General features: G+C 28.6%; 1 protein-coding gene across 3 annotated transcripts in view; it reads left to right on the forward strand.

Annotated features, from left to right (window-relative positions):
• The window catches only part of Tsp47F (Tetraspanin 47F), a gene marked incomplete at its 5' end in the record, with an annotated part of 41293 nt that overhangs the window by 20301 nt on the left and 6355 nt on the right, over positions 1-14637 (forward strand). The window contains 2 exon segments of one of the 3 annotated variants that reach the window (XM_067046486.1): positions 9497-9558; positions 12877-14110. In XM_067046486.1, the coding sequence (XP_066902587.1) occupies positions 9497-9558; positions 12877-12883 (69 nt within the window). In that variant the 3' untranslated portion in view covers positions 12884-14110. 3 annotated transcript variants of the gene reach the window in all.

Consider the following 14637-nt stretch of genomic DNA (forward strand, 5'->3'; position numbering starts at 1 on the left):
ATTATAAATTTTTAAAACTTCTTCATTTAATTAATTTAATTATATTTTATTTTTATACCAGATCGGCCTATATAACCGTTATATTATATATATAAATATATTTTAACAGTTGATTATGGGGAGATATAGTCTCGTACAAAAGACACCCCTAACTATATACAATGTAATTATTAAAAGAAGAAAAAATAATAATAAAATAAATAGATAAGAATAATGCTTCTTCATAAAAGAGGAAAGTAAAATTATTTAAAAAAAATGATATTGGTACAAACAAACAATTGCCTTCTTATAGTAAAAAGAAACAAGTTAATTTGAAAAAGGGACGAGAGAAGAAAATAGAAAAAAATAATAATAATGAATAACTAAAATGAGTAATAATATTAAGTAAAATTGAGATAGTGTGACTATGAATTAATTTTACATTTATTAAAATTTATAACAGAATGTCCTGCAGCAGTCTGAGCTTCAGTCTTCGGGTTGAAGTTGGGTTTCCCAGGTTGTAGTTCACTGCTCCTTTAACTGTCGGCAACTGGGAGTGGAATCTTCATGAACCGTTTTTTGATGTATTCCTCTATTGACTCCATTTGTAATTCGCGATGCAATTGGCTATTTCTTATGAACCAAGGAGCATTAACTGCGATTCTTAGGACTTTATTTTGAAAATATTGTAGTTTTTCCTTTCCGTAAAGGATGCCGCTTCCCAGACTTCACAGCCGTACTTAAGCAGTGGCCTGAGAATTGTTTTAAATATAAGAACAGTTGTTTCTGGTTTTAGTTTGGAATTTCTGGTTTTAATTAAGTTGAAATATGATACAGAATAAGCTGGGATCCACTTCTACAGCATTAACAAAAAAATGATGTAATGTGAAATTTTTGTAGGAGTTCAAGTACTCATTTCTATACGGATTTTTTTTATTTTAGTTTTGAGGTGTACTGGTTTAACTTCATTTAATATTGCTAATCTTTCTAGAGCAGTTAAACAGGTCAAATATACAACTTTTTAGAAAAACCAATTAAGCGTTCAGCAGTTTACTGTAAAATTCAAGAGAAATGCTAATTTATAGTAAACTACTAAATATTCAATTGATTCAGCTGTAAAACTATATTTTGGACATTTGATCTTGTATGTTGCTGTCCGAGTTCAACATTGTTACATCCCAAAAAATGGTTATTTTGAGATTTTTATGTTATAAGAATAAGATTTTTACAGTTCAAAACTGTAATATCTCGAAATATTTTTTTAAAATTATATATTATAACATATGCTTTACTATTATTCTGTGTTTTATTATATATATCTAACCCTTATTGCTAAGATTGCATGCATGTCTCAAAATAACCATTTTTTAAGATGTTACACTGTTCAACTGAGACAGCCATATGCTATATTAAATATATATAGTATACATCTATACATAAGTTATATAATTATATAAATAGATAATTAAAAATAGATATTCAATTTTGATATCAATTTAATTCAACGTTTTGGGAACTGTTTTCCAACTGAAGCCATTTTTTTTAGTAATTTTCGTCAAAACAATTTTTCGAAAATCATAATTTAACAAATCTACTGATAAATTTTTATTTATTTAATTTCAGAGAGAAATTTCAGATTAAAATTTAATGTTATAACAGTGGACTGTGTATATGACAATGAATGAATTAATTCCAACACGATACGAAAGGATAAATTGAAATTCCAAAAAATAAAAATAACGCCTTACTTGTTTTTACTTGTTGATAAGTGAAAACAAGTGGTCATTTTTCTAGAAACTTTGCCAAGTTAAACGATAGGGAACTCTTTGTTAATCATTTAAAGATTTGAAACATGCTCAGAACCTCATTTGACGTAATTTTTTAATTAAATTATAAAAACAGGCGATTTTACGTAAAGAAAAAATAACCATAATTTTTCTTTTCACTTCGAAAATAAATACTAACTGAAAAGATTCGGGTCAGTAATGCGAAACTAATAAAATCTAAAGATATTTAAGACGATAATTTAGGTAGTATATCAACTGATAACAAATCAAACCGATTGATAACATTTAAATAACTGAATTTGAACTATTAAACGAGTTCAGAAATAATAAAATCGGTAAACGAACTGTAAATATATCCTTGTGAATGTAACCTGTAAATAAAAAAAACCAAGTAATAAAAATAAACCTTTACTTTTATGTGATAATAGTAATTAGTACTAAAAGTCTTCGTAAAAAACAAAGGTTTGAAAAAAAAATCTCAAATTATAAAGATATAATAAATATTAAGAATAATTAATCATTTTTATGTTTATTTATTTTTTAAATACACGTCGTTTCTAAAAAAAAAAATTTTGTCGTGACTGTGATCACATGTACACTACTTTACAATATAATTAAACACTATTTATATAATACAAAACCTAGAATAAAATATTTACAAATTTCAATATAACAGTCTATTTCATTTTTGTGATTACTTGGCCAATGATTATAATTAACAAAAACACATATTTACACACTTTCACAATTTTTAATAATACTTACAATTTAGACTTGTAAACAATAATATTTAATTAACTTATTTACATTACTCTTGCCACTTGAAGGAACCATTATGTAAAATTTTAAATAATTCTAAAAAAATATTACAAACATAGTAATTATTAATGGGTCACATTAATTATTCGTTAATACATTAAACGAATAATTAAAATAATAAAAATAATTTCCTCTCGATTATTATTGCTTATTGTGACTTCAGTACACAGGGTTGGATTTAGTTTGGACTCTCTTAGGCCAAAGAGTATTTGAGGGGGTGAGTTGGGTCTAGGAATTTGTTTGAGCAATAACGTTCATTAATTAATTATATAAAATTGATCTATTATTATTATTTTCTTTTTATTTAAATAATTGTTCTTTTTTTTTATTCACCCCATCCTAAATCCATCCCTGTACACATAATTACATATAATTATTTTTTGTTAAAAAATACCTTGGAATGAAAAAAATTAAGAGTAAATGTTTAATAAGCTAAATTACAATTGAAAAGTATAAATAAAAATTACTTGAATATATTTTTAAAACTTTATCATTCGTTAAATAATAGAAAACAACTACAAATTTACTCTAGTTTCAATTTTGTAATAATTTCTAAATATGGAAACGAGAGTTAAGCTTTATCATTTTATAGGATATGTCTTGTAGAAACTGATATACCTGTTACATAATTTTTTTTAAATTTAGATTAAATGCTATGTACGGATTTGAACCGTCATGCTCAAGGTAAAATATTTAAATTGACAAAGAAAATATAAATTAAGTTATTTTTAAAAATGAACAAAAATTTTACAACTAAATTTATTTATAAAATTAAAAACAAATTAATGAGCGTCTGAAATATAATAGAAAATAACACAAAAAAACCCCAATAGTTCTTAAAACTTAGTATGAATACTTTTATCTTGTTATTATTATGATTAAGATATAAACAATTAATGTCTGAATAATAATTTTTACATAATATTGACTTTTCTTCCTTCTCTCCCATCATATGATTATAAAAACCTAATATTGTTATATTTATATATCATATTTGTATTTTTATATATATTTGATGAGGAATTTTCTACCAAAAGTAAAGGTTTTCTTGACAAACTAAAATTGTTTCCGATAACTTATTTAGTTCATTTCTGAATTCCAATTTCCCCCTGCCAAATTGGTTTTACAGATCAACATTTTTTAATAAAAATTTAACTTATCTAGATGAGATGCGCCCATAACAATCTTTTAAGAATTTCTTTCCAAAAATGAATATATTGACTTTTGATTAAAAAACACCTCATACACTGGATATAATGTTTGGAAGTTTCGATATTACTAATTCCCCACCTCAGCATCTAAAATATATAAATGATTTTTCTGTAACACATTATTCTCCAACTGCTTACAATATGTTTATTTGTCTTCATTCATTAAATTCTATTGTTCCAAGTCATTTTTATTATGACTTATTAGCAGAGAAAGGAGAAAGATGTATTACAAAGGAAGGTTAAATGTGAAACTAACTAATACAATTTCAAAATGAAATCGAAGTTTGAAAAATATTTAGAAAGCTTAACGGGTTTGGATAAGTTAAGAGAGGAAGTTAATATGCCTTTCTAAAATTCAGTTGAATATACAACATTATAAAATTTAAAAATAACAAGAAAATCTGAAGAGAATTCTATCAAAAGTTAACTTATCTAATTTTAAAAATTATTGTTTAAAAAAATATTATTGAGGCATCTCATGATGTTAAGTCAAATTTTTATTTCAATGTTATTTCAAAGTTTGATTTTTAAATCACTGAACGAAGTTTAGATGTAGAATTGTATATAACAACTTTTTCTTTTATATTTCACTACTCATATACATCATTGACTTATTTTTATTTCTTTATACATTTTTTCTTAATCAAAAACTTAAGTAGTCAAAATTTAAGTTATATATATAAACTTATTTCTGAGGAAAAGTGTAGGTGGTTTAAAATATGCTCATAGGTAAGTTTGAGCTAGATGCATCTCGACTTACATAACAACACGGGACTTTTTTTTTGTAAGAAACTTGAAACGCGTTCTCCTACAGAATTGAAACTGGTAATATATAATGCAATATGAATTGGACAATTCAAAATTGTTTTCTAGTTTATTTTAAAAAATTGGATAATGTTGAACCTTACATGGTTCATCTACAAAATCACAACATGACAAAAACTTAGATTAATTTATCTATAGTCCTTATTTTACCCTATCCATAGTTTTGGGAACTACAGATCAGGGATGGTATGAACTAAAGCACCATTTCTATAATACGGCAAGACATGACGATGGAAGGTTACCTCACCTATGAAGACAGGATCACATGCTGGGTCTCCTGGGCTTGGTCTGTTGCACGGATCCGTAGCTGGTTGCAGGCTGCTGGCTCATGATGACATAGACCGGACGCTTGCTCTTGCAGCACCAGCCGCAGCAGACGCTGAGGATCCAGCAGACCACGATGAGGGTGGCTATGGCCAAGAGGATGGGGTGCTGCCTCTCTGCGAAGACCAGCTCCTCCCATGCCCAGGTCACGCTGCGTTCCAACTTGAGAAATATTCCGTCCATCCAGTCCAGGAACGTAGACATCACTGAATTCCTTATGTAACCTCTTCTCTCCCCTCCACCCGTCCTATCAGATAGTGCACTTGTCTCAAGGACCGGTTCTCTTCAGAGCGGGAAATTCAAATTCGAGTCAATACGTCGCATATTCAATACAACGTCATGTACAGGGTCGGATTTAGCTAAGAGGATCACAGGGTCTTCCTCTAAGGGCACACAATATCTGAGAGCGCACGCTAAAAAAATTTTTGAGATGGTCAGGAGAGCGGTCGTGGAGTAGTAATGAACAATAAAACAATACAAGATAACCACAATGTAATAACAAAACAGTAAAGTAAGAAGACAATAAATAATACTTTAAAAAGGTAATACATAACATTGAAATAGTAAAATTCAATACTTTATAAAAACAGGCATTGATAGTATGAGAAAAAAAAGAAATGATAATTAGTTTTGAAACAGTTTTCTATATGAAAAATAAAAAATTGAAATTGACATAAAGAAAGATTTAGAAAACTAAACAATATACCTGATATAATGAGGAGTTTGAAAATGTAAAATAAATAAATCTAATATATAAAAATTAAGGTTTGTTTGTTGGTACTTTATGCGCTGCCACAACCGTTGTCATGGGGCCTTTTACTAAATGTTGAGGATTTTCCCGGAAAGATTTTTAGCTGGTCTAATTTTTTCCGTAAAAAAAAGTTTTACAAAATTAAGGATTATACATACGTAAAAATTATACATTTTTACATGTTTATTATGTTTCTTTCTCGATAATAAGAAAAAAATATTACTGCTTCTATTAAATGATTTATTATTCACTAAAAATTGAAAACATATAATGAGGATATCAGTGAAGATCAACAAAATTTTTCTTAAGAAAAACCAAATCATATTCGTTTTTAGCGTCATATAAAACCCCGAAATACCATTTTTATAACAAATTAAAAAGTTAATTAGAAATTTTTTATTTTGATTTATTTGAAACATTTTTTTTTATTCCTATGACTATTGTTCATGTTATAGTTCTTAATTTCTCTAAATTTCATCCAATAGCTACGTTACTAGAACCGTTGGAAAGTGAATGTCTCCTCTTTTAATCTAAATTAACAAAATTTAGATTTAATGACCTTCTAAGGGCATAATATTAGTATGAAATTAAGAAAAAGTTTTATTTTATATCTCCGGTTCTAATTTGTTTAATTAGATCGGGTTTGAGCCCTAAATCACTGCCAATTTTGGTGTAGATTGGTTGATTTAATTAGTATTTTTTCTATTTTCAAAGAAAGTATGGGCAAAGTTAACAGTTGTTACCATTTATTATGTTACTATAGTTACCTTCTTATCACTTCAGCTATATATTAATTGATATGAAGGTTTCAGTAGTGTTCAATTATTGCATATACATTTTCAAATAAGCAATAGCGAAGCATTGCCGGGTAGCTAATAATAAATAAAAAGTTTTATTTACATTTATGTAACTTATTTAATATCCTGTATTACGTTATATAACTTTATTTGATTTAAAAACAAAATGTTTTTTTCTTTTTTTGATATTTTCAATGTTTGTTATCTTATAGTATTAATTCTTACTATTCCAATATTATACACGTATATTACCTTCTAATTATATATAAAAATTGGGATGAAATAACTGCCTTTTTTCTCCTCTTGGGCTCTTGTACTACCTCGTTCCCTTGCAGCCCCAGGACATTTGTTGCATCAGCAGCAACACCATCAGCCCATCGCAGCTTTGGTCTTCCTCAACACATTGCAAAATAATAACATTTTAACTGGGCGACACTAATGTGGTTAGTGTCTTTTATTTTATTTATTGAAATGGTACAAATCTTAAATATCATATAATACAATATATATTGAATATCAATGAGGATAAAGGGCAAAGTAAAAACCTTCAATTCTATCAAAATAAGGCTTATAAGTTTGTTTCGAAATCTCGGTTCACAAAATGTTATTCCATAACACTATCTTTATGAAAGATATTTCAGAATTGAAATGCAAATAAACCACTTTTAAGTCGATCATTCTTGATATCGTTTCACCTTACGGCTGTAAAAATGTCCATATTTTGTGGTTTTTAATTTTTTTTTTCGATAATTTATTGACCCATTTTAATTTTCTGATTCATTTTTATTTCTCTAGCGCTGTTAAGTAATATTTTTTGACTTTCAAAAACATTTTTTTTTTCGGCGCCTTTACGAGATTTTTTTTTACTATATTGCTACATACTTATTTTAACTAGAACCGCTATTTATTCCTAAATATAACGTTTTGCATATCCTGTGTGTGATATGGTATCATTATGCGAAAAGTGAAGATAAAATTTCCTCCTGTTGTTCGTGTTAAAAAGATTCAGTTTTGAGTTCATCGTTTTTAAATGAATAAATATTTATTTAAATTAGAATAAAATATTGCAGTCCGGTTTTTTTTTAGCAGCTCTATCCGGGTTGTTACCCAATTATTCCGGTTGTCTGACCTACAGCGTGCCAGAGTAAAAAGAAAACAAATATATTTACTTTTTATTAAAATCATTCAAAAATGTTAGAATAAATTATTCAGGATTACTACCAGCTTTATCGTTAGAAATTTGGTTATTTTACCAAATCATGGATCTGTTATTCATTTTTAGAATATGAAATTTGTGAGACCTAAATGGATAAACGTAGCATGTATTCCAACCTAACAATTCATGCTTTTATATTGTTCCTGGCAATGGAAAACGTTAATTTTTAACCAAAAACTTATTTTTTGTAACAATTAAAATCTGAGAGGTCTTGGCCGCAATTGCAGTTCAATACTCAAATCGCTCTGCCTTCGTTTCGCTGTCGACAAAATATTATCTCAAAAGTTGCTCTTAGACTTAGTGTGCCCTGTGTTTATAAGCAGTTCGATGTTTTTATATTCACAGACAGTGATGTGAGTGATTCATTAACAATTAGCAGTTTGTAAATAGGTAATTGTTCGTTAGAGGTTGCTCACGTGGCTGGGAATTTCATTGAGAGAGTCTAATCTAATCTAACTTAGGCATCAATCTTCCAGGTTCTCTGTACTACTCTCTTATGAGTCCTGAGTTCGAATCCAAAGAGTGTATACTTTTTTTCTGGGACTTTTACTAAATATATATTTTAGAAATATTTATTTTGTATTTTACGTAATTTTTGAAATAGTCTATTTTTTTTTTTATATATATTTAGGTATTTATTAATTTTTCTTCTTATAAGTGAGTGATTTTTTTTTATTACTATATTTATTTCCTTTTTTTATTCACTTTCAATATAGATTCAGATTAAAACATGTACTGGGCAGACTCGAAAGAAGATAACCCTTTCTTAGAAATCAGTGTCTGACTCTCAATATTTAAGAAGCTTCAAAAGTGGGGCCAAAACATTGTTTCCGTGCTTCATCCCTTTAGGCCTTCATCCCTCAAAAACGTCCCGATATCCTGGATATATTTATCTTCTCTCAAATTTCTTCTTCCCAAGCCATTATCGAATCGTTAGAAGACATTTCCTGAGATCCTTATCCAGTTCTGCTTTTCTTACATTCAAACTTCGCTCCTATGTCCTCTCTTCCTTTATTAATTACAGGACGAGTTGACTGGGACAAATTTGGTGAACATTTGGAAAAGAAATTGGACTTAAAAATGTTAAGACTAAATAAGACATTAAGGAAGCCCTAGAAAAACTTGATGAATCATTAAAAACTAGTAATATGAAAATATGACAGCCAGTAAAATTAATAATATACTACAGACTACCTTGCCACTGCATATTCGCATCTTATTTCATGAAAAACGCAGATTTTCGCGAAAGGACTCGATTTTGATCGGTATGTCAATGTGCAATTAAACAGTATTTAATATCAGCTAGGCCTTGCATAGCCTGCCAGGGCTTAAATGGCGGACTTTTAATTAAATTAAAAGACCTCACGTTGTTAGGTCAGTCTGTATCCATTTCCTAGACATCACTTTCTCTATAACCAACTTCTTAGCATCATTCAGAATGATTCCTATGTCCCTTATCAGATTTGCTGAGATCCTCCCATTTATTCCTTGATTGTTATCGTGATCGTTTTCTCTATTTTTTCTTCCTTTATATTTTTTTGTTATCTATTGATCGGCATTCTTTGGACAGGTGCAACCATATTGATTCGCTTCTATGGATGTTTTCCATGAGCATTTCCTGCCCTGTCTCATCTTTCATTCAATCCAAACCGCAGAAACCTTCCCTCTCGAATTTCATCTCTTTGGCTTGTATTCGACTCTATAATTTTTTAACGTCAAGTTAGCATAGAGATGAAAAAATTTATAACAATATAATCCAATAATAATTTTTATTATACTTTTTTCAGCTTGCCGGTATCGTACTAGCGTGTTGTCTAGCATCATCGGTCAAAAAGGAACAAGAGTCAAAGTAAGTTCTGTTTTTTGTTTAAATCAATTTTTGTTATACCTACTACTGCAAATTATTATCCATTAGAACAATTAAAAATCAGTTATATACAGAAAATAAAAAATAATTTTCCAGTAAAACTGAGATTTAATCCTTGGAAGTAAATTATCATTCCATCAGTTCACGATTATAATATCTGCAGCTCTATCAATTATAGTATTGAATGATGAACAATAAATAATTTTTAAAATAAAATAAAGAACAACATAAAATTCAACGATCGTTATTTGTTTCTGATTTTTAATATTTTCAAAACAGAATAATTTATGCACCTATGTTAATCTAGAAAGTTTAGTAACTTATATTCTACCATTAACAAAGAAATGTGGACTCCTCACCAACTCAGACTTTTTTTTATTATTAACTCTTATTCACCTGTTTTTTAAATAATTATTTAATTATTTTTAAACTATTTCATATTCCGCTATAAGACTTTTGAAAATAATTTGCAAAAATATTCTATAAGTTTTATTGTACAAGTTATAAAAACAAATACAGATTTTGATCTGTTGCATCATGAGGAGTCAAACGGTAATAAATATTAGAAACTTGTGGGTCTATGTGGAAAAATAGTTTATTATGAAATTTATAGTTTGGGTGAAATCAGTAGTACAAGGGACAATAAGAACATTGTTAACGATTTTATTTGTGACAAAATGAAGAGCATTGAGGATTTTAGGGAGGGTTTCATAATGTAAGATAGGACTTCAATGCACAACTGTAAAGAATATTTTACAACCAGTAATGTAAGATAAAATTTGCAATAAAGATTGTTTATGTTAAATGGAATCTTCGACAGATTATTATTGGCAGAATATTAGTCGTTAGGATTTAATGTAAATAATTTTATGGTTTTGTTTTCTATTTGGGTGGGGAAAAGAACTTTACTATTACAGTATGTTCAATGTTATAATTCTGAAAATAATGGGTTTAAGTGCCATTTAGCATTATTTACTATGTTTCAGAAGGCACATCCCTTTTACTTTCTCTCGCAATTGGGACCGATCTAAATGGATCAAACAAGTTTTTTAATGAGTAAAAGTAATTAATTGTGAAATATAAACTTCATCAGATAAAAACAAAGTGAGTTTACATGTTTCATTTTTGCCCTAGTCCTCGATATTTCTTTCTTAGTTATTTTAGATGAGCTGAAGCTTTGACTGTTGATATCATCCCATATACATATTGTACATCAGGTCAGGGGTTCCCAAGATTACCATCTTATCCAAATATCCAAATCTAAACACAATCGAAGTCAATCAATCGACCCCATATACCCAATAATTTGTAAGATGTGAAGAATAAATAGAAAAAATACATGATAAATAATTATAAAAAAGTATATGATAACAAGTAAAAAGAAATCATGTACGATTAAAATTATTTGTAAAATCGAATCACAATGTAAGTCCGCAGTCAAGATAAGTTGTAATTTGAGATAATCTTGAAAAACCAGGAATACAAATTTTTGGGGACCCCTGGATTACATAGTAAATGATAACATTTTTTTATGGAACTATTTCAGTCTTAAACACCATCTGCACTGGTTTCTTTATCTTAATGCTTCATTCCGCTGGCAGTCTTTATTTGGTTGAAGAGGGATGGACCAAACTTGAAACAATAAAAGGGATTTGCCAATGGTCGAAGCCAGTACAAGGGTCTCATCCTATATGTTGACGATTCCCGTCTTGTAATTTTTCCTTGATATGGCAGATTGATATGCTGAAATCCCTTGGCCTATTTCTATCCTTACAAGAAGGTCCTGAAGGTCCTCTTTTGGTCATAAACAATCATTCTCCATAGAGTAGAGTAATATCATATGCAGACACCAGTCCTTTTAATTCTCTCAAATGTGGCACAGGTTATGTTGATGCATAAATAGGACATAAAGGATTGACATTCCCAAATCCTGGGATTGGCTGTGAAGCCCCTTCCTAGTAAGTAATTGAGAGACCCCCATAGTGAAGAAGGATCCATCTTGGAGAAAGAACTTCTTCAATGTGGCATTCTTTGGTATCCAATAGTTACATTTCGAACTGATTCCTCCACAGCGGAAGCCATACAACTAAGCTTCCGAAATGAAATAATTTTCCAATAAGGAAACCAAACAACTGATTCTCAGCAAAAGAAGGTTATGAATACATTTATCTCCAATTTTCTGTTGCCAAGTCTGATCTCCCAAAGAATACATTCTTTATCAGGTGTCTTAAGCAACCAGTGGGTGAGGCTGCACAACTAAACAAATACACATTTTGTAAATAAAGTTAGGTGGCTTCTGGGCTGATATATAAAATTATAAATTGAATTCAGCTGTAACATTGGATGAAAATTTATTTTACTATGGTTGTCTACTCTCGTATTTTTCATTAATGTTTCCTTTTGCACTTTTTTAACATATTTTATACTGTAAATATGTACAATACTGACAATACTCGGCAAGTTAAAAGTTACATTACAGTTTGAAGCAATATGTAGGAAAGTAGAGATCATGAATGACACAAAAAAGGCAAAGGGTTATAATGGGCTGGGTTTAGCTGAAGTATTATCCTCCAAGTAAAGTCACAATTAGAAATATTGGTCCACTTTTGGTCTACCTAGAAGAATGGGAAACATAAGACATTCACAGAACTGGAATCCGTGTGTTCTATAAATGGGCCTCCGTTTCATATTGGTAGAATTATACGGTTAGTCACATCATTAAAAAATATACAATAAAACAAACTTTCCTTTCATTGCCAAAAAATATAATGTTCTTTTCTATTAAATCACTAAAAATGATAGGTGATCTTCAATTATTAAATATAATAAAAAATAATTATTATTTTTTTAATGGAGTGTTAAATCACTGATAAATATTGAAATAAATAAAAATTAAATAGTCAAAAAAATTGATAAAGATAAAAAAATCTTCATATTGTAACAATGAGCATAAAATCTTCATTTATCTATCAATAAAGTTTTCTGGCTGCATAATAAGTGGAAAAATCTCAATTAAAATGCCACTTACTGTGGATGGCTATACTTTTGCCACTTGTTATTTTTTGAATAAAATAAATAACTACTAATTATTTGTTTCACACTTTTTCTATTAATTACAACTTGCTCCGAGCATGCAACTCACTTACACTAACCATCTCATATCAAAGATTTTTTCATATTCAATTCTATGGTAATAAAATCAAATTTACCAAGACACCTCTACTCACTTCATTAAGCCTTAGCCATCACTAAACTTGCAATAACAATCAATATGTTACTAATATTGCTTTTTTTATATAGTGCTTGAAAATGAAGCCTTCTTATGTGTTGGATTTACCTTCATCACAAATGCCATCATTCTTACCTTCTTTAACCAGCGTTAGAATGAATTCTAACTTAATGCAGTTTCTTCATTATTGAGTGACATGCCTATCTTAAGATAACTAGAATAAGCAGCACCTTGCCCGTTTGACCATGTGTAGCTTGCATAGAATCACAAGTAATAACAATATGACATAATTGCTTTGTTTATGAACCCATTTATATATAATGTTAAGGAATGATTTTTATTTATTTCTGACATACTCCAAAGATCTGAAAATTTTACTATAATATTTGCCAAGTTAGTTTTTTATGTATAGAAATAAAAATTTTCTTGAACTATTTATTGGTAGGTTAGGCGAATTTTTCATCTTTTGCAACCTAAATATACAATTGGCAGAATGTAGTTGACCAAGTAGAAATTTAAATGTACAATGAGCAAGTATAAAAGCCTTTGTTATAACTTGAACTTATAGTTTATGCATTCTTCTTTTGTTTAAAACAATAATTTATTTGACTAAAAGTATTTTGAACCTTGGCAGACCTTTTCTCTTCTCAGGATATATCTTAGACAAATGCAGAGTGGTTCCAAATTTCAAAAACCTGGACAAAATAAAAATAATTCTATCTAGAGTTTTTCTTACACACACACACACACATATATATTATATATAGGCTTAAAATATGCAGGTGTGAAGGGGCTGCTCACTTAAATCAGTTACAAGTATGAAAGTGTGTGGACAGGGATATGTTGGAATAAGTGGTTGGAAGTATGTCAAAATATATATAATTGCATGTTTATTAGACGCGTGTAAGTGTGTAAGAGTGTGGGTACTATCCTACATCATACTTATACGAACTCATACAATCATACAAATGAGCGGATAACAAAGTAAATGAGCCACTTCTTAGTACACATCTTCAAAGCTTATTTCTAAGTATGTTTTTCATCTGTAGTATTCTTATTGTTAAATTCCGAAACCCTTACCTTATAAAATTATCAAAAGCTTTACACATTAGTTACTAGATCTAGTTGAAATGGATTTATTATACAGTTTATAAATGTAGAACATGAAAATTTAACCTATTACTGAAATTTAAAATTTTTTAAAAATCATCTAAAACAAGTGGAGAGATAATTCTATGACATTACTTTTAAATAGGTGCGTTTAGTATCTATGAATATAAAAAGTTTAATTTCAGTATATGTAACATTAAGCCCAATCATACTAATTTTATTTATTATTTGTAAAAAATGTATATGCACTGTTTATTTATTGAAATTAAGTAATTATTTCCACAACAATAAATAAAAAAATCTTTAAAAACAGATGTAATATTTTTTATAGTTTGAGCAATAATACTTTTTTTTTAACTTTATAATGTTTTATTTCAATTACTATTTAACTTCTTGATTCAATTTTAATTTTGTATTTTATCCATTTCCTGTATCCTAAATGCATTTTTAGGTATTTTTGTGAAATAAATTGTATTGATACTTTCTATTAAATAATTAGACGTCAGTGATATGGCTCATTTTTTAATGTAAATTTCCTTATAATTAAAGCTTACCTGTATTCTATTCATTAGGCACCTCTTTTTCATTTAGAGTTTTGTTCTTTCCAGAAGTAAATATGTTTGAATATTTTTCTGATTACTAAGCTCAGCAATTGTTAAATTTTAATATATTACCCAATTTATCAATAGAAACAGTTGATTTTCACAATAGTTGACTTTATT

The sequence above is a fragment of the Halyomorpha halys genome, unplaced genomic scaffold (assembly GCF_000696795.3).
Source record: "Halyomorpha halys isolate HHAL.00 unplaced genomic scaffold, Hhal_1.1 Scaffold2824.1, whole genome shotgun sequence".
NCBI lineage: Eukaryota > Metazoa > Arthropoda > Insecta > Hemiptera > Pentatomidae > Halyomorpha > Halyomorpha halys.